General features: G+C 41.8%; 1 protein-coding gene across 2 annotated transcripts in view; it reads left to right on the forward strand.

Annotated features, from left to right (window-relative positions):
• Window positions 1-24246, forward strand: part of AMPH (amphiphysin) — a 251490-nt gene that overhangs the window by 132753 nt on the left and 94491 nt on the right. For both annotated transcript variants that reach the window (XM_030307720.1, XM_030307722.1), the window contains exons 3-5: window positions 6675-6729; window positions 15485-15579; window positions 17735-17830. In XM_030307720.1, the coding sequence (XP_030163580.1) occupies window positions 6675-6729; window positions 15485-15579; window positions 17735-17830 (246 nt within the window). The remainder of the gene's footprint in view (window positions 1-6674; window positions 6730-15484; window positions 15580-17734; window positions 17831-24246) is intronic.

Here is a 24246-nt window from a genome sequence, read left to right on the forward strand (position 1 = left end):
TCTCCATGATGAAACCCAAAATGACCCGGTCTTGTTTTCCAGGACAGCTTGGCAGAAGGGAACTATGGAGACTGCTTCCTTCTCCCTAGCTTTGCAAGAGTGTGACACCCAAGGGAGAGCGTGGGTAGGAGTAGCTTTAATGAGGAAGGAAAAGCAAGCCAATTCCCTTGGCTGTGTGGGAAGAAAGTGAGGCCTGGGCATTGTCTGGGCTGGAGAAACAGCAGCTGCTGACACTGATAAATGATCCAATTGAAAAAAAATAAATGAAGAACCTCTAACACCAGAGCTTTGTTATTATACCATATGCCTACAGGGTCCTTCAGTAGGTGTGAGTCCTTCTTAGATCTTGTCTAAAGAAGAGTATTAGTTGGCAATCAGACAACTTAATTAGAATAGACTCACTTAGGGGCACCTGTGTGGCTCAGTCGGTTAAACGTCCAACTTCAGCTCAGGTCATGATCTCTTGGTTTGTGGGTTTGAGCCCTGCCTCTGGCTCTGTGCTGACAGCTCAGAGCCTGGAGCCTGCTTCAGATTCTGTGTCTCCCTCTGTCTCTGCCCCTTCCTCACTAATGCTCTGTCTCTTTCTCTCTCAAAAATAAAAATTAAAAAAAGAGAGTAGACTCACTTGGCCTCATGTTACCTTAAGACCTGAGGAGAATGTGACCCCAAGTTAGAATAATAGTTTGAGCTTACCTTATAGGGAACGACATAAAGAAATAGAAAGGAAAATGTACTCATGTAGTTGTAGGTTGTGGAATTTTGAATTTGTTTTCTGTGCAATACATAATTCAAGGCTGAATTACTGAAATGGTAATTTTCAGAGGAATACGGAACAAATTTCAGATGCAGTGAAATCTGAGCTTAGCTGTAAGAATTTATTTCTAATTTAAAACATCTTTGTGATTCACATAGGATAACGACATTAAGAAAGTTTTATTATGCAATAGGTTTTGTGCAGAAGAACTTCTCTGTGGCATATTATAGGTGAACAGTTTCTCTCCAGAGCCTTTTACTTTCTGATTCAGGCAGAATTTTAGATGAAATTCGATAGGGTTATTACCAAATGATTTATGAACCTTAATAATCATGGAGGAAAATTAAGAATTTTAATAATTGGCAAAGAAGAGTTATTTAAATAAGCCTTTCAGTTTATCTGCTTAAATTGAACTCATCTGTTTAAGCCATTAGTGTATAATTTGAACTTTCTGCCACTCTTAGATATCTAAAAAAAATTCTTCTGGGACTCTTATTTCATTTTTAAAAAAATGTTTATTGCTTCAGCTGGGTGAATGCAGTGTATGGAGTGAAGCCTGAATTCTTTCATTCTCTCGTTCTGAAAGAAGAGGAAATTGTGGGATTAACTTGATGTGCTTTGTTTCTTAAATATTTGGGAAAAGAACACCCTTCCCTGCTACTTTTTTGCTATTTACAGATACCCTGCATGGCTATATCGTCTCATAAGCAGCAGTTACTGCGGCAGGCTTTGTATTACCTTCCGAGGGGAGAGCATCCTTCTGGGTAGAAATGAGCCCTGCCTTAGCTCAGTGCTTTGCACGCTTGCAGGGAAGGACCCACGGAGCAGAGCTCTAAAGCGGACAGCTAAAAACAGGAGACGTCTTGGAGTTCTGTGTTTAGTCTCTGTAGTTTTTCATCGTACGTCATAACAGGTTGCTTAGTGATTACAAAAGAATGGTTTCTTCTCCATTTGCTCCCCTCCAACCTCAGTAAATTGATGTTCCAGAGATATATTTTAGGTTTATTTCACGGCTCTATGTGCCCTAGACAAACCACTAAGTACCCCCAAGGTGTACACTTACCATTTTGAAAAAGGGGGCCTTAGGGGATTCAGAGCCTCCTAATTGCACCTTTTAGGGCTGTAGGCTTTAGATTGATCTGGGTCTGGATCCATCCAGGTAAGTCACATGTATGGTTTTGGGTGTTCTCTCTAAATTATCTGCCCTCTATTAGGACGCATGATTCTGGGCCTCGCTGCTCTCTCATATCCACCTATCTATCACTTGACTAGCACTTGGGCTTCCATTTGCTAAGCCATCCACTTTGTCCTTAACCCTTCCAATTGGATTTACTTTCGGCAATGTTTGTGTAAATGCCTTTAGTGCTTTTCTGCTAACTCTGTTGGCTTTTTCTTTTTCTGTTAGATTTCAGCCTTCTCCATCTTTCAGCATTTCCACTATTGATGGTGAACCATTTTTCTCAGGCCATTTAGGGCAGGTGGATGCTGTGCTCGTAGTACCTTGGTGGCTTCCAGCAACAGAGCTTTATTTCTCGCTCATGAAAATATGAGTGGCGGTCGTGCTTCAAGTTCTCTTCCCTCTATGATCCAGTCTGGAGAAGCAACACCTATCTGGAATGTTACAGGCCTCGGGGTAGAGGGGAAAGAAACGGTAGGACTGTGTGATGACTCTGACACCTGCTCAGGAGTAGGACGTGCCACTTGTGCTCCCATCGAATCGGCCATGTCCCGCAGCCAAGGCCAGTGTTGATGGGCTGGAAGTGTAATCTTCCCCCAAATCAGGTCTGCTAAGGAGGTGTAAATTCGACAGTAATACAGTCTCCCACAGCCTTATCTTTTCAGCTTATATACTCAGAATCTGACACAGTGCTTGTCATATAATAGATATCAATGTGGGAAAGACCTACTTCTTTCTTCCCCAAATTCTTTTTGTGGTGGTGTTAGAGATGTTGGCCTATCTGCACCCGTTTCTTCCCTGGATCCCCTTCATCCTCTACATTTATGCACGTGTTGACCATCAATATTTTCTTTTCTTTTTTTTTGTTAATATATGAAATTTATTGTCAAATTGGTTTCCATACAACACCCAGTGCTCATCCCAACAGGTGCCCTCCTCAATACCCATCACCCACCCTCCCCTCCCTCCCACCCCCCCCATCAACCCTCAGTTTGTTCTCAGTTTTTAAGAGTCTCTTATGCTTTGGCTCTCTCCCACTCTAACCTCTTTTTTTTTTTTTCCTTCCCCTCCTCCATGGGTTTCTGTTAAGTTTCTCAGGATCCACATAAGAGTGAAAACATATGGTATCTGTCTCTCTTTATGGCTTATTTCACTTAGCATCACACTCTCCAGTTCCATCCACGTTGCTACAAAGGGCCATATTTCATTCTTTCTCATTGCCACATAGTACTCCATTGTGTATATAAACCACAATTTCTTTATCCATTCATCAGTTGATGGACATTTCAGCTCTTTCCATAATTTGGCTATTGTTGAGAGTGCTGCTATAAACATTGGGGTACAGGGGCCCCTATGCATCAGTACTCCTGTATCCCTTGGGTAAATTCCTAGCAGTGCTACTGCTGGGTCATAGGGTAGGTCTATTTTTAATTTTCTGAGGAACCTCCACACTGCTTTCCAGAGCGGCTGCACCAATTTGCATTCCCACCAACAGTGCAAGAGGGTTCCCGTTTCTCCACATCCTCTCCAGCATCTATAGTCTCCTGATTTGTTCATTTTGGCCACTCTGACTGGCGTGAGGTGATATCTGAGTGTGATGTAAAAGGTCTGTATGCTGAAAACTATAGAAAGCTTATGAAGGTAATTGAAGAAGAGATAAAGAAATGGAAAGACATTCCCTGCTCATGGATTGGAAGAATAAATATTGTCAGAATGTCAATACTACCCAAAGCTATCTACACATTCAATGCAATCCCAATCAAAATTGCACCAGCATTCTTCTCGAAACTAGAACAAGCAATTCTGAAATTCATATGGAACCACAAAAGGCCCCGAATAGCCAAAGTAATTTTGAAGAAGAAGACCAAAGCAGGAGGCATCACAATCCCAGACTTTAGCCTCTACTACAAAGCTGTAATCATCAAGACAGCATGGTATTGGCACAAAAACAGACACATAGACCAATGGAATAGAATAGAAACCCCAGAACTAGACCCACAAACGTATGGCCAACTAATCTTTGACAAAGCAGGAAAGAACATCCAATGGAAAAAAGACAGTCTCTTTAACAAATGGTGCTGGGAGAACCGGACGGCAACATGCAGAAGGTTGAAACTAGACCACTTTCTCACACCGTTCACAAAAATAAACTCAAAATGGATAAAGGACCTGAATGTGAGACAGGAAACCATCAAAACCCTAGAGGAGAAAGCAGGAAAAGACCTCTCTGACCTCAGCCATAGCAATCTCTTACTCGACACATCCCCAAAGGCAAGGGAATTTAAAGCAAAAATGAATTACTGGGACCTTATGAAGATAAAAAGCTTCTGCACAGCAAAGGAAACAACCAACAAAACTAAAAGGCAACCAACGGAATGGGAAAAGATATTTGCAAATGACATATCGGACAAAGGGCTAGTATCCAAAATCTATAAAGAGCTCACCAAACTCCACACCCAAAAAACAAATAACCCAGTGAAGAAATGGGCAGAAAACATGAATAGACACTTCTCTAAAGAAGACATCCGGATGGCCAACAGGCACATGAAAAGATGCTCAACGTCGCTCCTCATCAGGGAAATACAAATCAAGACCATCAATATTTTCTATTCATTCTCCTCACCCATTCCCCATAGTTTTCCACTCTAATCTTTGATGTTTTGGAAATCCAGAAAGGTGTTTTGTTTCGTTTTGATCTAGCTTATGGCAGTTTGCCTTCATAGGATGTTTCTGAATGGTTCAACAGGAGAAGGGAAACTTAAGAGTTTTCATTTTATTTTATTTATTTTATTTTTTTTTCCAACGTTTATTTATTTTTGGGACAGAGAGAGACAGAGCATGAACGGGGGAGGGGCAGAGAGAGAGGGAGACACAGAATCGGAAACAGGCTCCAGGCTCTGAGCCATCAGCCCAGAGCCCGACGCGGGGCTCGAACTCACGGACCGCGAGATCGTGACCTGGCTGAAGTCGGACGCTTAACCGACTGCGCCACCCAGGCGCCCCTAGAGTTTTCATTTTAAACCATATTGAGACACCATGCATACTATACCATATAGGAGAATGTTCTCATCCAGAAGCCCTTTTCAGATAGCCATAGTCTTAAACATTCCTTTCCACGGTTGCTTTGTATTAATTACTATCTATCTTTACATGTGATGGGCATTTTGTCTTTACTTTGTACTCCCAAATATTTTGAATGGTTACTGCAGAGCTAAATGTAACCTGCTTTGGAATGCAATTTTTATTTCAATACTTTGGTTCCTCCACTAGACTGCAATCATTGAAGGAAGTAGGGTTTTTTCCCCTTTTTACTTCCTCCCCTCCCCACCTTTTTTTTTTTTTTTTTTTGCTATACACTAACCAACACATGCTTGCTGAATTGAATGTGGTTATGATAGTTGCTGTATTTTTAACTATCAAGTTAGACTTAAACTATAGTTGCTGTTTTATTAATTATCAAGGTGGAGTCATTCTGTGTGCTAGCTCTCCGCAAGTTTGTTAAGTGGTTGTGCGGCTAAAATGCACATTTTAAAAATATCTTCAGTTGCAGGGACCTAGTAGCTACCCTTTCTGAGCCCACTGGATTTAGTTGCTGCTGCCCGCGAGAGCAGCTGTTTGTCTGAGGACTTTCTCCTGTATCCCCCGCACAAGGAACAGCCCTCAACCAATGACTGACAGGAGTTGATGGCTGAATGTCCCATTTCCCTTGCTCCCCAGTTAGGATATCTAAAGGGTGTTTGATACTTTCTCCAAGAGCTCCCGGTGGCACTGAGGCTGGGCTGCCCACTGTGGCAACTGCTTGATCATGCATGCAAGGCTCTCCTCCTTCCTTGCCTCATTTCTCCAGTCCTTGCAGCGTAATCTTAGTCTCAGAGTTGCTAAGCCTTATCCAAACCAAAACAAAGATTTCTATGTCAAAATTTATTATTTCAGAGGTTCTCTATTTTAGTGATGTCCAATAATAATATAATGCAATCCACGTACGTAATTTAAAATTTTCTAGTGGCCACATCTTAAAAGTGAAAAGAAATCATGAAATTAATTTTAATAGTACAGTTTATCGGGGCACCTGGTTGGCTCCATCGTTTGAACATCCAACTCTTGGTTTCAGCTCAGGACATGATCCTGGAGAAGTAGAATCGAGCCCTGTGTTGCTTATGATTCTCTCTCTCTCTCTCCCCTGCCCTTCTCCCCTGTTCATGCTCTCTCAAAACAAAAACAATAATGCAGTTTATTTAACTCAGTATATCCAAAATATTATGAGTTTAACATGTAATTGACATAAAACATATCAATTTGATTTTTTTGAAAGAAGTCTCTGAAATCTGGTATTTTACACTTTACGGTACATTTCTCTTTGGACCAGCCACGTTGCAAGTGGTCAGCCTCATGTGGCTAATAGCTACCATATTTAACAGTGGTGATCGGTCTCCTACTGTCGTATTCTATGCGTCAAAATTTATGGACTTGCTAGTTCTTGAGTATATGGGAGGCCGTCTGGTGGGTATAGTTTCCATTCTCAGCAAAATGTCACTTGCCTTTTCCTTTACTTTTAAGCTGAATAAAATCTCTATAAATATCAACACTGACAGGCGCCTTCTTTAGTCTGTGTGTGTACATATTTATGCTCTTTCAAGAATGAGCCTCTGGTAATAATAAACTCTGGGACTTACTGCCTCTCGCATGTTTCCATGCAAAATATAGACAAGATGCTTAGCATCTCTGTGTTTGTGTGTTTTTCAGGCAGAGGGTACCAGGCTTCAGCGAGAACTCCGAGGATATTTAGCAGCTATCAAAGGTAAATGTGTGTGGGTTGTTTACTGCATGTGCCCAAGCCCAGATTGTTCATCACGAGTGGCAGGATTCAGCGTTAATTACAAAGCCAGTTGGCTTTCTGGCAAGATGGGTACTTGAGCACAGGTGTTCATTCCACCCACTCCCCAAATCCCATTGAAATGATAATCAGAATATACAAGAAAAAAGATGTCTACTGTGATGCTGGAAAGGAGGAAAAAGTGCCTCCCACACCAGAGACTTCTAGGAAGCGTCAAGAGATCGAGTGAGCTTGAGACCTTGTTTAAGAAAAGCTGCAGCTCCCAATTCAAGGGAGAGCATGTCCCAAGAGGAGCACACTCACAGACTCACACCCAAGGCCTCCAGCTGGAAGGGGCAAGGAGTCGTGGCAGAGGCAGATGGAGGGCTATCAGAAATCAAGGCCCTGGACCACCTGTGACTTGTGGGGACCTTCTGCACTTGCAGCCCTGTCACTGTGCAGAGACAGAGAGGTCGTGACATTGGTTTCTGGCCTCAGCCATGCAAGGCAAAAGAATGAGGTGGGTGGGGCGAGAAGAGGGCGGGAGGGAGGTATGCTCTGTCCCTGCCTGCTCTTCGTTGCCCAGCTGCCTGCACTGAGTCGGGTCAGGTGTACCTGTGGATGTGATGGCTCACAGGGCAGACTTCGAGAGTAGTAGAGGAGAATGGATCTCTGCCAGGGGTCTTGGATAAACTTGCCAAACTCTCAGAAGAAAGTAAGATTCTCAGCCTCGCACTCTAGTCTGTCCTTCTCACTTACAGATCTAGTAAAGAGTTAAATATGTATGCAAGGAGATGTTCTAAAGGACTGGAATAAAATACCATGGACTTAATAGCCCCTGGTCTTGGGTGACAAGGTCTTTACAAAGGGTAACCCAAAAGAGGTAACCATAAGATTGAGAGATTTGACCTCAAGAATATGTCAGACTTCCATACATACTTAAATAATTATTTCGACAACATATTTAGTGAAAGTGAACCGAGATATTAAGAGCTCAGGAGGTAAACTAAATGAATATCAGTTGATTAAAAGAAAAAAAAATAGGTAGAACATATGAAGAGAAAATTAGCCAGAGAGGAACTGGTCAGTGAGTAGTAAGTGTGAAAAATGCTTATCCTCATAGATGGATAATCAAAGAATATTTAAATGATATCAGAAGGAAGATGTGGCCATTTTCCCTCCACATGTTCAAAGACATTGAAATAAAAAAAGAGACCATGATACATAGCATCGGAAAAGCTGTGGGGAGCAGACCCCTCTTGTACGCTGCTGATAGGACAGCTTTCCTGGGAGGGCAGTTTGGCAAAAGCCTCTACGTGTGTCTTTTGGGGAAGGGGGTGTGTGTACCTTTTGACATAGTGGTTCCAGTTGCAAGGATTTATTCTAACAGTTTCATTGTGGACGTGTGAAATTGATTATAAAGATAGCGGTAAGTAATGAAATGATGATATTAACAATCTTAATTAAAAATTAGTCATAATAATAAATTAGTGAAATTGATTTTTTTTGTAAAGTTTATGTACTTATTTGGAGAGAGAGAATGGGGGAGGGACAGAGAGAGACGGAAAGAGAGAATCCCAAGCAGGCTCTGTGCTGTTAGCGAAGCAGGATGGGTACTCGCTGTATCACAACCTGAGCCAAACAGATCAGGAGTTGGACACTTAACCGGCTGAGCCACCCAGGCACCCCATGAAGTTGATTTTTAAAACTAAAATGTATTTAAGCTTTTATAGGGTGGGCATATAATTTTAATTCTCATGATAGCACTGAGGCAGGTACTTGTATTGCCTTTGGGTTACAGGTAAGAAAAGGAAGGAACAGAGAGGTTAAATAGCTTGTCCAAGGTCATGAACTAGTAACCAACAGGGCCAAGATACATTCTCTGGTCCACATGTCTCCTAAAGCATTGCTTTTTTTTAAATTGAAGTATAATTAACATACAGTGTTATATTAGTTCCAGGTGTACAATATAGTGATTCAACAATTCTGTATATTTCTCAATTTTCATCATGATAAATGTACTCTATTTTTTTAATGTTTATTTTTGAGAGAGAGAGAGACAGAGTGTGAGTAAGGGAGGGGCAGAAAGAGGAGAGACAGAATCTGAACAGGCTCTGGGCTCTGTGCTGACAGCTCAGAGCCCGACACGGGGCTCGAACTCATGGACCGCAAGGTCATGACCTGAGCCGAATTCGAACGCCTAACGACTGAGCCACCCAGGTGCCCCACGATAAGTGTACTCTCAATCCCCTTCACCTATTTCCCCCATCCTCCCATCCACCTCCCCTCTGGCAACCACCAGTTTGTTCTCTATAGTTAAGAGTCTGTTTTTTGGTCTCTTTTTTTTCTTTTGTTTGTTCATTTGGTTTCTTCAGTTCCACATATAAGTGAAATCATATGGTATTTGGCTTTCTCTCACTGTCTTATTTCACTTAATACCCTCTAGGTACATCCATGTTGTAGCCTTGCTTTTTTTTACCCACTGTCTTATCCAGGCTCTGGGCTATATGACTGTTAGTAGGGCATTGGTTTCACAAATTAGAGTTCATCTTTCCAGTGGGATAATGGTAACTTACTATACTGTTACTATGGAATGAGCACTTCCGCGTTCCAGGCTGTGTGCTAAGCATGGGCATATTACCTCTTTGTAACCAGCCGACACAGCTATATGATAAATGATAGCCTTGGCTTACATTTTTAAAGTAAGGCTCCGAGAACTTTCACAGATCCATAGAGCTCATAGTTAACTGTTCAAAAAAAATTAACCCTAGGTATTTATAACAATTTGATCAGAAACTAGAAGGCACTCTAAGTATTTCTTTTACTGTTGGACACAAGCTGTCATGGATTATTTCAAGCACAGGATTTTCTTTATGTTGGATGATTTTTTTTTTCATGTGGATAAATGTGTTAAATGAATGAGTGAATTCAGTCTCCTTCCCAAAGTCTATATATTTTGGTCAGTTTTGCTTCCCGAATAGGAAGATCACTGCTTTAAGCATTTAAGACGCGAAGAATTCTTTTCCTTAACGTGATCTAGGAGACTCCACTGAGTGAAGAGTCAGCTCCAGAGAGACGTTGGTGCAGCATCAAAGCACCCTTTCAGTGTTGCAGACTGTGTCCTGCTTCCACTTCTGATGGTTGCATCCCCATATGGAGGAGAGAGGACCTTACAGCAGCTTTTCCCCAGCACATTTTGTTAACAAATGATACTCCGTAAAAGAGACCTATGTTTACATTACTTTGGTCAAGGCTGGTTGGAATGAATTTTCAAACAGGCTATTACAGAGTGTATTACTACAGGGCCCTTAATATGTTCATATTATCTCCAGAAGGTCTGTGGGGTGAGCAGCATTTTACCAGGTATTCGGCTGTGGAATGTTTTTCTCAAAGTCTTAGAATTAATGTTCCTTGGAGCACATTTTGGGGTTTGGGAACACACAGAAAGACAAGGGGTAGGCATCAAATGGGTCATAATTTGGGTTTTCAAAGGGCTTTCATGGCCAATTCTCCTGGCTTTCACAAAAAAGAACACCGGCTAACTAATTGTACTGTAATGCAAGCAGCATTACCGAGAAGGGAGATCTGGCCCTGGGGAGTGATGGCCCCTGCGTCTGGTCTCAGGGACATTGGTGGGAACATCACCAGGTTCTCAGCTGCCTTGGGTTCCTTGTCCATAAGGTGCTCCAGTTTCTCTCAGAAACCCTCCACATCTCTCCCACGAGGACTCTGGGAAATTGGGTTACTCTTCATTTTATCACTGATCTTTGGGTGCCATTCTTCTCTGTAGGTTGGTACTATTTTTGCTGATGTTTGGGTTTGCAAAGTAAATCTGGTGTTCTTGTTCATTTTAGCAGCGCACATCACATTGAGCCCTGTTTATGGACTCAATGCTGTTCTAGGAGTGGAGATGCAGAGATGACAAGACACAGTACCTATTTTCATGGAGCTGGCAGCAGAGACGGGAAGAAAGTTAAATAAACAAAAGGGCCAAATGTGCATAGTAATACATACTTTAACAGAAGCGCATGCATCACAACAGGACAGACTCCTACCTGAGGGACAGGAGACCAGGTCAAGAACGTAGACGTAAATGGACCCAGGAAGGGAGTATAAGTAGTCATCCAGTGATAAGATATACTGGAGACTAAGGTTGATGTTGGAAGGACTTCCAGGTAGAAGAAACATGTACAGAGGCCAGGGAGGCAGAAAGAAGCATGGGCTCTTTAGGGAACAAATGGATCATTGAGGGGTAAGCAAGAATCTGAGAGGGATGAGACGTGGAAAGGTAGGCAGTTGTTCGTAGAGACAAGTGATTATGCATCATATCATATTGGGGTTTTATTCTCTCCGCAGGGAAGAGAGTCATTACATTATTGTAGACAAGGGAATGAATCATGTGATCAGAATAGCATTTTAGAAAAATAGTTATTGTGGTTTTGTGGGATTCAAGCTCGAGGGGATAAAGCTGCAAGGAGACTTCTTAGAAGTCTAGTCTGATATTTAATAATGATGATGATGATGATAGCTAACATTTATTGAGCATTTCTGTGCTAGGCACTGAGGTAAGTTTTTACTAAGCCTCATTTCATAGAATTTTTACTGTGGCTTATGGCATGTATTTAAAAATAACGTACACTTTGGAAAACTGAGGTCTAGGATGGTTAGGCAATTTGCCTGAGATCACACAGAGCACGTGTGTTGGAACCAAGATTTTAACAAAGGCTGATTGATTGTGGATAATGGTTTTAATTATCATGCCATAATGCCTTCAAAAATATTTTTCAGAAAGATGGCTGACGTTTGAATGTTCTCTTTGGCTAAGTACTTTGCTCAGCTGTTCCCATGGATTCTTTCATCTGCACCAGATGATCAATGATGGGTGCCCAGTCCAGTCTAGGGCAGTGAGAGGGGGCATGGAAGCAAAGGGCTTCATTTGAGAATCAGGCCGAATTGATGTGCCTTGGTGATGCACTCACTCCGGGAGGATGAATCTGGGATGACTCCCAGTTTTGTAACTGGGACCATGGGGTGACATCCACGAGGACTGGGAAAAGGAGTAGGAATAGGTTTTGACAGGAAATTCAGAGTTGGTTTTGGGCATGTGAAGCGTGAAGTATCAGCACATCCAGGAGGAGATGTCCAGTAGGGATTTGGAATTGGGAGTCACCGCTCTGTGGGTGGCAGTGGAGGCCAGACGCAGGGGCGATGAACACACCAGATCTTCCTCTAAATGGAGCATGGCCCAGCTGGTGTCATCAATATTTTTAGTTGTACGTGGCTTATCATGTGTAAGCATGACCCAGTGGTAGAGTTGACTGTCCTTGAGCTATCTCACAATCTGCCTTCCCCCTTCCATCCCCGACTCCTGCTCCTATATTTGCACTCCTTCTTAAGTCTCTGGAAGAAAGGCTTCCTCTCCTGTTTTCCTCAGAGCCAACTGCTGACTTCCTAAACAGCTCCCTTCTAAATAATAGGCCAAACTGCCAGATACAATATTTTAGATACTCCTGTGATGGTTTATAGCTGCTGCTGGTTATTGTCATAATGTAGTTTAACTGATGGTATTTTTAACTAGAACATACACCCTCAGGCTGTACAAGGAGGACTCTTGTAGCAGTGTAATCTCTGCATCCAATCTTAGAGGGTGAAAATAGATGCTCACAAATTTGGTGGCAAAGGGAAAGAGAGAGGATGTTGCAGTAAATGCCTTGGAGAAAGTCCAAAATTTTAAAGCTAGGGAAGTGGTTCCTACCCAATAGTAGAATAATAATTCTGTGTATGATATTGGGTGCCCATCTTGCACTTTTGGAGATCACTAATATTTTAAGAAAATACTGGATATAGATATTATTAAATGCCAGAGGTAGCATTTAGCATCTACTTTGCTTTGATGTCGCCAAGCTACTTTGAAGGGGACTTGGGTTTTAGCTTTTTAATTTTTCTCTTATGCTCTGTCAGCAGAGTAGGTTCTAAATCCCTAAAATCTCTGCCATAAGAATGGCATTCCTTATGTATCCATCCAAGTATTTCCCATGGAGTGTTCTAGAAACAATTTGTATGTCAAAATGGATTCTTTCCAAATTCTCCATCACTACTTATCCATACAGCAATTAGCAGTTATTTTTGGCTGCTGGGAGACATATTTACTGCAACATTGTGCTTTTAGCCTCAATGAGGAAGGTCTTACATAATTTTATTTTAAGCTTACATTCACAGTTTTATTTTTCACCACGAAGGTTATTTGACCTGCAACCCCATCATTTCTTTTTTTTCCCCTTGAAACTTTGAGACCCTATCTACACAGCTGTTTATAATTTCCATCAGACCTAAGACAAAGATTTAAGAGAAAACTTCAGACAAGGCTTTGGCATCTGAATTATAGAATGATATCAACTAGTCACAAATTTTTGAGGGGTACACTTAAAAAAAATTTTTTTTACATTTATTCACCTTTGAGAGACAGGGAGAGAGTGCAAGCGGGGAAGGGGCAGAGAGAGAGGGAGACACAGAATCCAAAGCAGGCTCTAAGCTCTGAGCCCGGCACAGGGATCAAACCCACGAACCGTGAGATCATGACCTGAACCGAAGTCAGACGCTTAACCCGACTGAGCCACCCAGGCGCCCCGAGGGGTTCATTTCTTAGTAGAGGCTTGCTTTTACTTGGGGAGGGGCGAATGTGGACGCTGGAGATACTGTCACTCGTCAGCAGCGGCCACATGAATAAGAAGGAACATTCTCCGTGGCTTGCACTTGGAGTGTGCTAGAGGACATGTGCAGGTGTTTGCATTATTTTTTGGCTGTCTCTCCACCTACATAACTTCATGGTGTCACCTCTGGGGTTTCATCTTTTGGTCACCAAGTTGTTTCAGCTGGTGTAGGCTGTACGGTGTGTTGTAAAGGGCATCCTTTAATGTGCTCGGTGACGTACCTTGTGGAGACAGGGTTGTAGGCTTTCATACTTCATGTTGCCCTGAAACCTTCAAACTTGTCACTGGCAAAGACCAAATCTGTTACCTGCAGCTTATATGGGGAAGGCGGGTAGGGGGTGGTTCTATAACCTAGAGAGAAAACATACTGTGAAATACCATGTTGACTTTTGCACATACTCTTCAAGGATACACTTCTGTCACTTCGGACATCTTTTATTTTGTCCTTTTCTCGTGGTTCAACCCAGAATCGGCTCCCTTAAATCCAACAAGCATGTAGTTGAGTCTAGATTGTTGCAGCTTTCAGTCTCATAGAAAACTTTCCATCATGGAGTCATTGGCATTAAGTTTATGGGATGCTTTTCATTTTTTTTTATAAAAATTTTTTAATGTTTATTTATTTTGGGGAGAGAGAGAGAGAGAGAGAGAGAGACAGAGCACAAGTGGGGGAGGAGCAGAGGGAGAGGGAGGTGCAGAATTAGAAGCAGGCTCCAGGATCCAAGCTGTCAGCACAGAGCCCAATGCGGGGCTCGAACTCACGAACTGCAAGATCATGACCTGAGCCGAAGTCGGAGGCTTAACTGACTAAGCCACCTAGGCACCCCAAGGGATGCTTTTCATTTCTGATGATTGCACTCTGACTTTCCTCTTTTCTCCTCTTAGCCAGCTCTTTTTCATATCCCCTAGTGACAAAGGCCAAGACGCCAGCCAGGACAGGTCTCAGCTTCCAGCTGGTAGGGAGGGCTTGTTGCCACAGGGGACACCTACAGTCAATGAACGCACTTTGGACTGTTCTGGGCCCTGTGCTGTCTCTACACAGTCCACACTGTGCCCTCCCTGTTTGGAAGGAGGAGCAGATCGGAGAGTGGAACAGACTTGGTGATACTTTATATCTTTCCTATTATTTAACAGCCATATTTATGCAGCACACCAAAGCCATGTCTAATGAACATTGTGACCGTAGACTTAAGAACTCCAAGCTTTCTGAGCGTTCTGGTTTAAAACTGTATATGTAGCTTCTAGTAACATTAGGAAAACTTTTCTTTTTTTCTTTTGAAAATGTTTAGGCCACTTCAACCACTTTCAGCTGGGAGGCCCTAGAATCCTGTTAATTTTGCTTCAACCTGCTTCTATAGATGGTCTTTATTTCTTATATTTAAAGCCATTTAGGATTAATTTTAATTTTGGGACTCTGTAGTTTTATGGGCCAGTATTCTGGGTGTCCTGTGTATTTATGGTTCCGTGCCACTTCGTAAGTGACCGCACACGTGATAGAACATGTTACTCTTGTTGTTTTCAGAATAGGACACCTTGTTGATTTTTTTCAAGGCTCTGTATCAGTCATTACCATGTAAATAATGAGAAACGCACAATGTAATCGGGTAAGTAGGAGACCCTCCCGGGAAGTTGTGAATACAGTCGAAAGTAACAGTCATGCCTTCACAGTTTTTCCTTAAAAGATCAGTGGGTAGTCAAGGTGTCAAGGTATTCTTCTCTTAGAAAAGTAGGGGAGGGGTACCGGGGTGGCCCAGTTGGTTGAGCATCCGACTCTTGCTTTTGGCTCAGGTCATGATCTCAGGGTTCGTGGGATCGAGCCCCACGTCAGGCTGTCTGCTGACGGCACAGATCCTGCTTGGGATTCTCTCTCTCTCTCTCTCTCTCTCTCTCTCCCCCTCTCTCTCCCCTGCTCTTCCTCTCTCTCTTTCTCTCTCTCAAGATAAATAAATATTAAAAAAATAAAAGTAGGGGAAAGAGGAATAGGCACCTCACCAATTTATATCCAACAAGAGTTGTTTTCTCTCCAACACCAGCCATGCAAGAAGCCTCCATGAAGCTCACCGAGTCGCTGCACGAAGTCTATGAGCCTGATTGGTATGGGCGGGAAGATGTGAAGACGGTGGGCGAGGTAAGAGCCAGGATCATGCACCACAGGAGGCCTGGGGGGTCTCTGCCAGGCTGCCGCCAAGTCCCACTCACTTACTCTATCCCTTGACCCCCGTCTTACCACTTCACAGCCTTAATCGTGAAGGGAGGGGGAGTGCCATGTAGCCAGAAGACGCTGTATAGTTCTGGCATCAAGAGCATGCCAAATACACAGTGATTAGTGAACTGGTATAAACCAAAATAAGAATAGTGTTTTTCTGTCTACACATCTTAGCTCATTGCAGCAGAACTGGCTCATGGCATGACTCTCTGTACTGACTTCACCCCTGCAACCTTGCTTTTCCCATCCCTTCTGGAAAACAGGGTCAGGAGGTGCAAAAAGCATCTATTTCACTTAAATGCCCCTGGTCCACTCGCTGGTCTGCAGATCCAAAGGACCGATGCGGACAGCCTGTTAATAGCAATGTAACTTCCAGAAGCCTTTGTTCCTAGACATGTCTGAACACCCGAAATCCAATTTCTAACCGAGGGCCATCTGGCTGGCGGGAAGTGATAAAGCGGGTATTTTCTGCTTTGGGGAAGGAGAATGGGGTGGAGACCAAGAATGATCTGTATGATAGTTGATGCGTTCTTTAATCTTCTCAGGCGTTAGCTTCCTCATCTGTGAAGTGAGACTAAGAATCATACCCACAAATAACACGTTTGAAGTCTGCGTATTCGTGTCATCGACATGATGCTCGATACACGTGATTCTTACTGGTAATAGCAAGCCACCTGTCGGGAGTTCTCTCGTGTCCAAGTTCTTTGTTAAAGAACAGTGTTTGTCATACCCACCTCACGTGAGCTCATTGGTGAACATTCAGGCACAGAAGGGATCCTTGTAAGGGATCCTTCCTAAGGGATGCGGCCACCCAGCTCAAGAGGTCTGACATGTGATGTGCTGTCTACGCAGCCTTTGGAAAGATGAGTTAACAGTGCAGCCCCAGGCCGCTCCGTGAAAATTCTGACATCCCCACACTGATTTCCATAATCTTGTTAAGACTGAGATAGAAGCAGAGCTTTAATTAGGAGGAAAGTTCTTATTGGCCCTGTTACTTCTTTAGAAAACTTTCAGAAAATGAATCTGGCAGAACCAGCCTCCACACACCCTCTCCAATACAATTATTAAGTAATTCCTTCTTCTCACATTTTTTGAATATAAAGATGCTGTTTCAACATCTTGTTGTTAAATGCTTCACTCGTATGACCAATTTCTGATGAATGGTGTATAATTCAAAATTCATCATGAAAGGAAGACTTCTTAAGGGAATAATAGAAACGTGTGTTAATAGCTTTTCAGAGCATCGCGTTTCGTTCTATGCATGGCAGATCCCACTGTTGACATTTGTTCCGTAAGGAAATGCTGGAATTCCACCTTGGTCCTCGTAGGTCCTGCCAAGACTTTTGGAACCTTTAGTTGCAGATCCAAATACGGCCTCTTCTGATGGTGAAGGAGCTCAACGCTATGTGTTCAGGGCATCTGTTCGCCTCAGAAGATGAGCCTCTTCATGCAGAGGATTTAAATTCTTTTTTCCATTTGCGTGAAATTTGTGGATGGGGATCTGTAATAATTAGGGTGAGTATTGAAGTGTGAAAAAGAAACAAAAGCAAATAAGCCCCCCAAAGTAGCTTTCAAAAGATAGAATGTTATCTCTCTCCCCTAAAGGGCTTTGTAGGTGAGCAGCCCAGGTATGGGGACAACAGGGGCCCATCGTTGCCTTCCTCACTGCTCCCTCCAGGTTCGGTATGATTCTCTGAGCACTGGCCATCAGCTCTCACTTCTGCATCCCAGTTGGCAGAAGGAGGAAGCGTGGAAGATAAGCCTCCTTTTAGGGACACTTCCTAAAAGTTCACCCAATTGGCCAGACCTTAGTCCCGTGGGCTGTACTTAGCTGTGCCGCAGGCTGGCAAATGTAGTCTGTATCCTCGGTACCCTATATTGTAAACTGGAACTGGTAGTCAAGTTGCCTTGAAATTGTATTGTATTATTAAATAATCCACCTTTTCTTCTGGCCTCTACTATCCAGGGGAGTCCTATTTATCTAATTTTGTCATTTTTTATTTTTTCAGAAGTTTGGTGAAAAGGATCCAATTAAAATCATTCAGCAGTAATCTCTTTTTTCTCTTTTTTCTTTCAGAAATGTGATGTCCTGTGGGAAGACTTCCATCAGAAACTAGTGGATGGGTCCTTGCTGACACTGGATACCTATCTGGGCCAATTTCCTGACATAAAGGTATTTTACTTTGTGTCTATAATGGGAGGAATTGAATGGTTCCATGGACTAATTGAAACACAGGCAAGGGAGGGGCGCCTCTGTGGCTCAGTCAGCTGAGCGTCTGACTTTGGCTCAGGTCATGATCTCATGGTTCATGAGTTCGAGCCCTACGTGGAGCTTTGTGCTGACAGCTCAGAGCCTGGAGCTTGCTTTGAATTCTGTGTCTCCCTCTTTCTCTCTGCTCCACCCCCACTTGTGCACTCTTTCTCTCTCTCTTTCTCTCTCTCTCTCAAAAATAAATAAACATTAAAAAAATAAAATAAAATTAAAAAAATAAACACAGGTAAGGGATAAGTGGAGTTCAGAGTCCTCAAGCTGACATCAAAGATGGTAACTTTTCATTCATTTAAGCATGGACGCGTGATCCTGTTCCTATCAGTTTTGAAATGAAATGTAGCTACAGAAATGACATTTTCCCCTTTGGCAGACTGCTTCAACTTTTATTTCTCTGCAGACATCTTTTTAATACTCTAGATATAAAATTGCAAACCAGATACCAAAAATTCCAATCTTCTTTATGTTCAGACCTTTTTTATTGCATAGCGTTTGATAAGAATTTCCATTAGAATAAACAGCGGTCACAAGGAAAGGAGAAAACTTCATTGCGAACACGAGAGCAAAAAAATGTGATCTTCCCGTGTTTACTATTCGTAACACACCTGCATATTTTTTTCTCTCAAAATTTTCTGCTTCCAATTGAATTGTTAAGATACAAACATTTCAAGTGCATTAGCATCTGGATCTAAAAATACCTTGTCTAGAACATTTGTCTTATTTGACACTTGGATTCATTGAAAGGGAAATATATAAGTGAAGGATTGAACATCATAGATTTGGAATTAACTCTGGAGGTAGACATGGTTTTTAAACCTTCAGGGCTGTATATAGCAAATGGTAGCATTAATAGATTTGCCCGACCCCCACCCCCCGTTGTCTTTCCTGCTCAAGTAAGAGTACCAAGTAAGATAACCTTGTGCTGCCCTTCCTTTAGTGTGAAGGAAGCCATGAACCTGCATCCACCCACCTGCAGTGCCTTAATTCAGTGATTTCTTATGTGAAGGTCCACTTTTACCTGGCCTGCTTTGTAGCCATGGCCATGAAACATAGTGAAGCTTCTCGGCCAGAACAGCACACCTATCAATGATGTTAATTTCCTTGGTCCCACACAGAATACCTAACAACTAGTTGGCCAACATCCGAAGTGTTATTTTGGGACACAGGGGCACCAGACAAGAACCTCAGGGGGATCAGACGAGGTACATTAGCCTTGGTGGCAAAATGTCACAGAGAACAAATCCAAATGATGGATTCTCAGTGATGTTATCATAATATGCAAGACATTTTATTGAGCCACTGCAGGACCGTATCCTCATTAAAAGGTGTAGGTTGGCTTTTGAAAGTTTTCTGAGAAATGTAAAAATTAAACTGAAAAAATTTTAGAATTCTGTGAGGCTGCATGCACTAACCTATAGAGAATGTGTCTTGGGATATCTTCAGATTATTTGGTAGACAGTCACATTTTGTCTTGGAATTTATAACACTCGTGGAGCAAACAATCTCAGAATCCCTATCATACTTCAGGATATTATATATTACATGGTAATTTAATCTCCATAAAAATAACTTCCAAATATGTCAGGAGAAGATAAGGGAAAACTTTGACCTCATAGTCAAAAATTTCAAAGCAGTTTGCAACTAGTCTAAATTATTCATATATTAAACATTCATAGTATGATTTAACTAAGCAAATGGGGGCTGTGACTGACCAGAGAAGAACACATTTAAAAAGTTGTTGAGTTTCAGGAACAAAAACTTGGTATCATCAAAAAAATGTGGAGGATCTCAGTAGTTATGGTACTTGCCAGTCATAGTTATTTGGAAATTGGCCATACTCTCTAGGAGCATATAATTTAAAAAAATTTTAGTGTTTATTTATTTTTGAGAGGGAGAGACAGAGCACGAGCATGGGAGGGGCAGAGAGAGAGGGAGACACAGAATCTGAAACAGGCTCCAGGCTCTGAGCTGTCAGCACAGAGCCCAACACGGGGCTTGAGCCCACGAATTGTGAGATCATGACCTTAGCCAAGGTCGGATGCTTAACCTACTGAGCCACCCTAGGAGCACATAATTTTATAAGACAAATACACCCAGAAGTACCTGCATTGAAACATAAATTAAAATAAAATCATTATAAAAGACATTGGCTAGTGTTTTCAGTTTGTTCCATGTCAGAAAGATGAAGAACTTAATAGAACTTTTAATTAAGCAGTTCTTTTCTTGAGGTCCATGGTTGAGGCCATGCAGAAAGATGATCCTTCAGTGACTGAACAATCTTTACACTAGAGATTTGGGAATAATATCATCTACCTGGATGTCTTGAAAGTAAGTGAAATACATGCCTTGGTGTTGCCTGCATCATGCAAAGAGGCTGAAAGAATCACTCTTTCTCTTTCTCTGAAGTTACATTTAGAATATCATACCATACACATAGGGTTTCAACCAAGGTAGATAATTATGAAACCATTTCATATGACAAAGAGTTGAGGAAATTGCATCTCAATAGGAAAGGAAACTGTCTGGAATTAGAGCATAGACAGGGTAGCTGCTTCTCATATTTGAAAGACTGTTTTCTGTGAAGATACACTTAAGCTATTCTCTGTGTCTTTGTTCACTGAATGGAAGGTAGAAGCGGATGTAGGCTCTGTCACTTTGTCACGTTAGTGCTGAATGATTATGTAATGAATGGGTTATTGAATGAAAGGAGGCTGATGATTAAAAATACCGAGTAGAGAATTTTCAGAGCATGGAACACAATTGACTTCCTTGACTTCCATTGAAAGCAAACAGGCCAAGTGTAGTTAAAACGTCAGGCAAATTTCCAAATATTTACTGCAACTCACCAGCAAGGGCTATGAAGTACCATTCATGAGGGAATGATGTTTGATTTTTCCAACTGTGATTGGCAGGGCACCCAGTATTATAGTTCTTATTATGCAGCACTGACATCTGAAATCAATCCTAGAATAAGAGCCAGTTTGTCATCAATGCAGGCAGGCTTACAGCTCTGAGCAGTTATTGTAAAATGGAGTTTAGATTCTGTCTTGGCAGCCACGCAGAAGCACCTAAACATACATTTATGGCAGTGTGCCAAAGTGAATCCAAATTGGGGTTATTATCGAAATTTTTGAAAAATACAGTAAATTAAATTTTTTACTCTATAAGGTGAGCGTGCAGTGGGAAATCTGAAAAAATTTCAATTGAACCATCTAATTAAACGATTTGCCATCAAAGTAGTGAATTTATTTAATGAAATTTGCCACTGGATGGTGACATAAGAATTGTATCATGTTCTATATAAAAGCCAAGGTGAATGAACTCGACCCTCACTTATGAGACTTCTTTTTTTCAAGGTTTTCAAATATCAGATAGGTAAGGAAATAAGATTGATTTGTATTTCCAGCACAAAACTGAGGGGTGGCCTTAAAAACAGTCACTTCTACCTTGGTAAGCCCTGCTCTGTAGTTGACTTGTAAGTTACATAAGAAAATGAGTCATCACTTCTTGTTTTTGAGCAAAAACAAAAACAAAAAAAAACCAAAAAACATGACCCAGTGTACTCTTCCACCTTATTCTCAGGCTCAGAAGTAATTGAATTTTGGCTCTTTTAAAAATCACATTCATCTTCAAAGAATCAAGATTTGCTTCTTGGAAAATACTAAAGAAGAGTTCCCCACCCCGATCCCTACCCTACATATCCACAAAGCAGAGCTCTATCAGAATTACGTAGAGTCTCACAAGACCATTGCTTCAAGGGCCAGTGGTCCCTTGAAGGTAATAGTTAGATGTTTGCTAAAAATAATGAGCCCTGTCACCTCATAGGCACACTGTGTCCACCAGAGTTCACTGAAGGGCATCACTGCATGCTGCCTAGACTCATTCATTGCATATCTTTAAGCCAGTGTGAGTCAGCCATTCCTTCCACTACTAACACCAGTTGGATGTGGCAGGTGTAGAGGGTAAAGGGATTGGAAGCAGCTAAATGAGAGTAACTGCCCCAACCCACCTGTCACCAATCCTGAAGGGGGTGTAGAGGAATAGCATAGAGTGGTAGTTGAATGATGGGGTCCATCAGAGAAATAGGGGAGCAGTTAGAAGGAGGAGTAACCAAGAGTCAGGAGCAGGGTGGGGACTGGGTGAGGCAGGTGAGGGCACTAGAGTTCAAGCCAAAAGGAGGCACCTGCTCTGGGTTGCTGATTCTGCACGTTTTTGACCCAGAGAGTAAGGGCCTTCTTAGATATTGTGTCCTACGGGTCTCATGGGCATCTCCCTGCCCCTGGCACTGGTCGGGGCAGGAGTGGGGGAGGGTGGGAACTGACATCTAATTCATCTTTGCCAGAGACTTTCTGAGCAATTCTGGACACGTTAGAAGTTAATCCCGTGCGACTCAAAATCCTCTATACGTAAAGTGGGAATAATCCCTACAACACCCATACTAGATGTTGCTGAGGGTCTGTGCGTTGTGACTGTTTTGTGTGCCACAAACATAATTTTATTGTTGTTTTCTTCTTCCTTCCGTGCACAATTTAAAGTGTTTTTAAGGATCTCCTCCTGCTGTAGTTCTCAGATTGGACTAACTGGCTGTAACTGGACTGCTAGGGATCTTTTTAAAAAGGACAGGGGTGCCTGGGTGGCTCAGTTGGTTAAGCATCTGACTCTTGGTTTTGGCTCAGGTCATGATCCTCACGATTCATGGGTTCAAGCCCTGCATTGGGCTCTGTGCTGATAGTGTAAGGCCTGCACGCAATTCTCTCTCTCTCTGCCCCTCCCCACCCTCTCTCTCTTTCTCTCTCTCTCTCTCTCTCTAAAAATCAATAAATAAAAAATTCTTTAAAAAAGGACAGATGCCTGGGCCTTGCCTCGACTAATTAAATTTGCTTATTATTTGCTTATTAGTTATACGTCTGTAACTTTTTAGTGGTTGCTCTACAGTTTATAACACGTCTTTAACTTTTCCTGTCTAACTTCAAATACTTTCACAGCACTTTCATATAGAGAATATATTTCCAGTTCTTTCCTCCCGTCCTCTGTTATTATCAGATGTTTTTCCTTTACAAATGTTATAAACCCCATGGTACATATTTTCTGTTTCCTTTTATGCTCTAGATAATCAGTTACCTTTTCAAGCAATTAAAAGTAAAAAACCAAAATCATGTATATTTACCTTGAATTTTATAATTTCTGGTATGTTTTTTTGTTTTGTTTTTTTGTGGGTTTTTTTTGTTTGTTTTTTGTATAGCTCTACTTTGTATTAAAATTCCCATAACGAAAGTGAGTTCTTTCAGCTTTTGTTTGTCTGAAAAAGACTTTTTCATTTTCACTGTTGGAAGGCATTTTTACTGGGACTAGAACTCCGAGTTGGCAGATTTCTTTTTCTTTTGTTTTCTGTACTTTAAAAATGTCATTTCATTGTATTCTGGCTTCATAGTTTCTCAGGATTAGTCTGCTGTAATCTTTGCCTTGTTCTTTCTGCTTTTCTTTATCCTTGATTTTAAGCAGTTTGGCTGTCAAGTGTCTGGATGTGTACTGTTTGGTGTTTATCCTTCTTGGGGTTTTGTGAGTTTCTTGGGTCTGCCCTTTCATGTCTTTATTATTATATAAATTTCTCAGCCAATATCTCCTCAGATATTTCTTCTGACTTACCCTCTCATCTCTTTTGGAAAATCCATTGATACGGTGTTGGACCATTTAATATCAGGTCTTGTATGCTTGATTCTGTTACGTTTTCAACTCTTAGTTCTCTTTGTGTTTTAATGGGAATAATTTCTCTTGATGGATTTTCAAGTGCAATCTTCTTTCTTGGCTAAAGTACAGCAATTGGCCTATCAAAGACATTTTTCCTTTCTGGTATCATTTTTTTTTTTTTTTTTTTACTTCTAGCATTTCCATTTGATTTTTTTAGAAAGATATTTTCAATTATTTTTAACGTTCATTTTTTTTTTGAGAGAGAGAAAGAGACAGAGTGTGAGGGGGGAGAGAGAGAGGGACACACAGAATCTGAAGCAGGCTCCAGGCTCTGAGCTGTCAGCACAGAGCCCAACACGGGGCTCGAACTCGTGAACCGTGCCATCATGACCCGAGCTGACGTCGGATGCTTAACCCACTGAGCCACCCAAGTGCCCCTCCATTTGATTTTTATTTGACTATTAAAGTTCCCATATTTCTGTAGACATTATTCCTCTGCTTATGTCTGTTATCTTCCTTTTGCAACTCGATTCTTGTTTGGTATTTCCAACATGTCTGAGGGATCATGTCTGAGTCTGGTTCGTGGATTGCTTTATTTTTTTCTCATGGATGTGTGTGTGTGTGTGTGTGTG

The sequence above is a fragment of the Lynx canadensis genome, chromosome A2 (assembly GCF_007474595.2).
Source record: "Lynx canadensis isolate LIC74 chromosome A2, mLynCan4.pri.v2, whole genome shotgun sequence".
NCBI lineage: Eukaryota > Metazoa > Chordata > Mammalia > Carnivora > Felidae > Lynx > Lynx canadensis.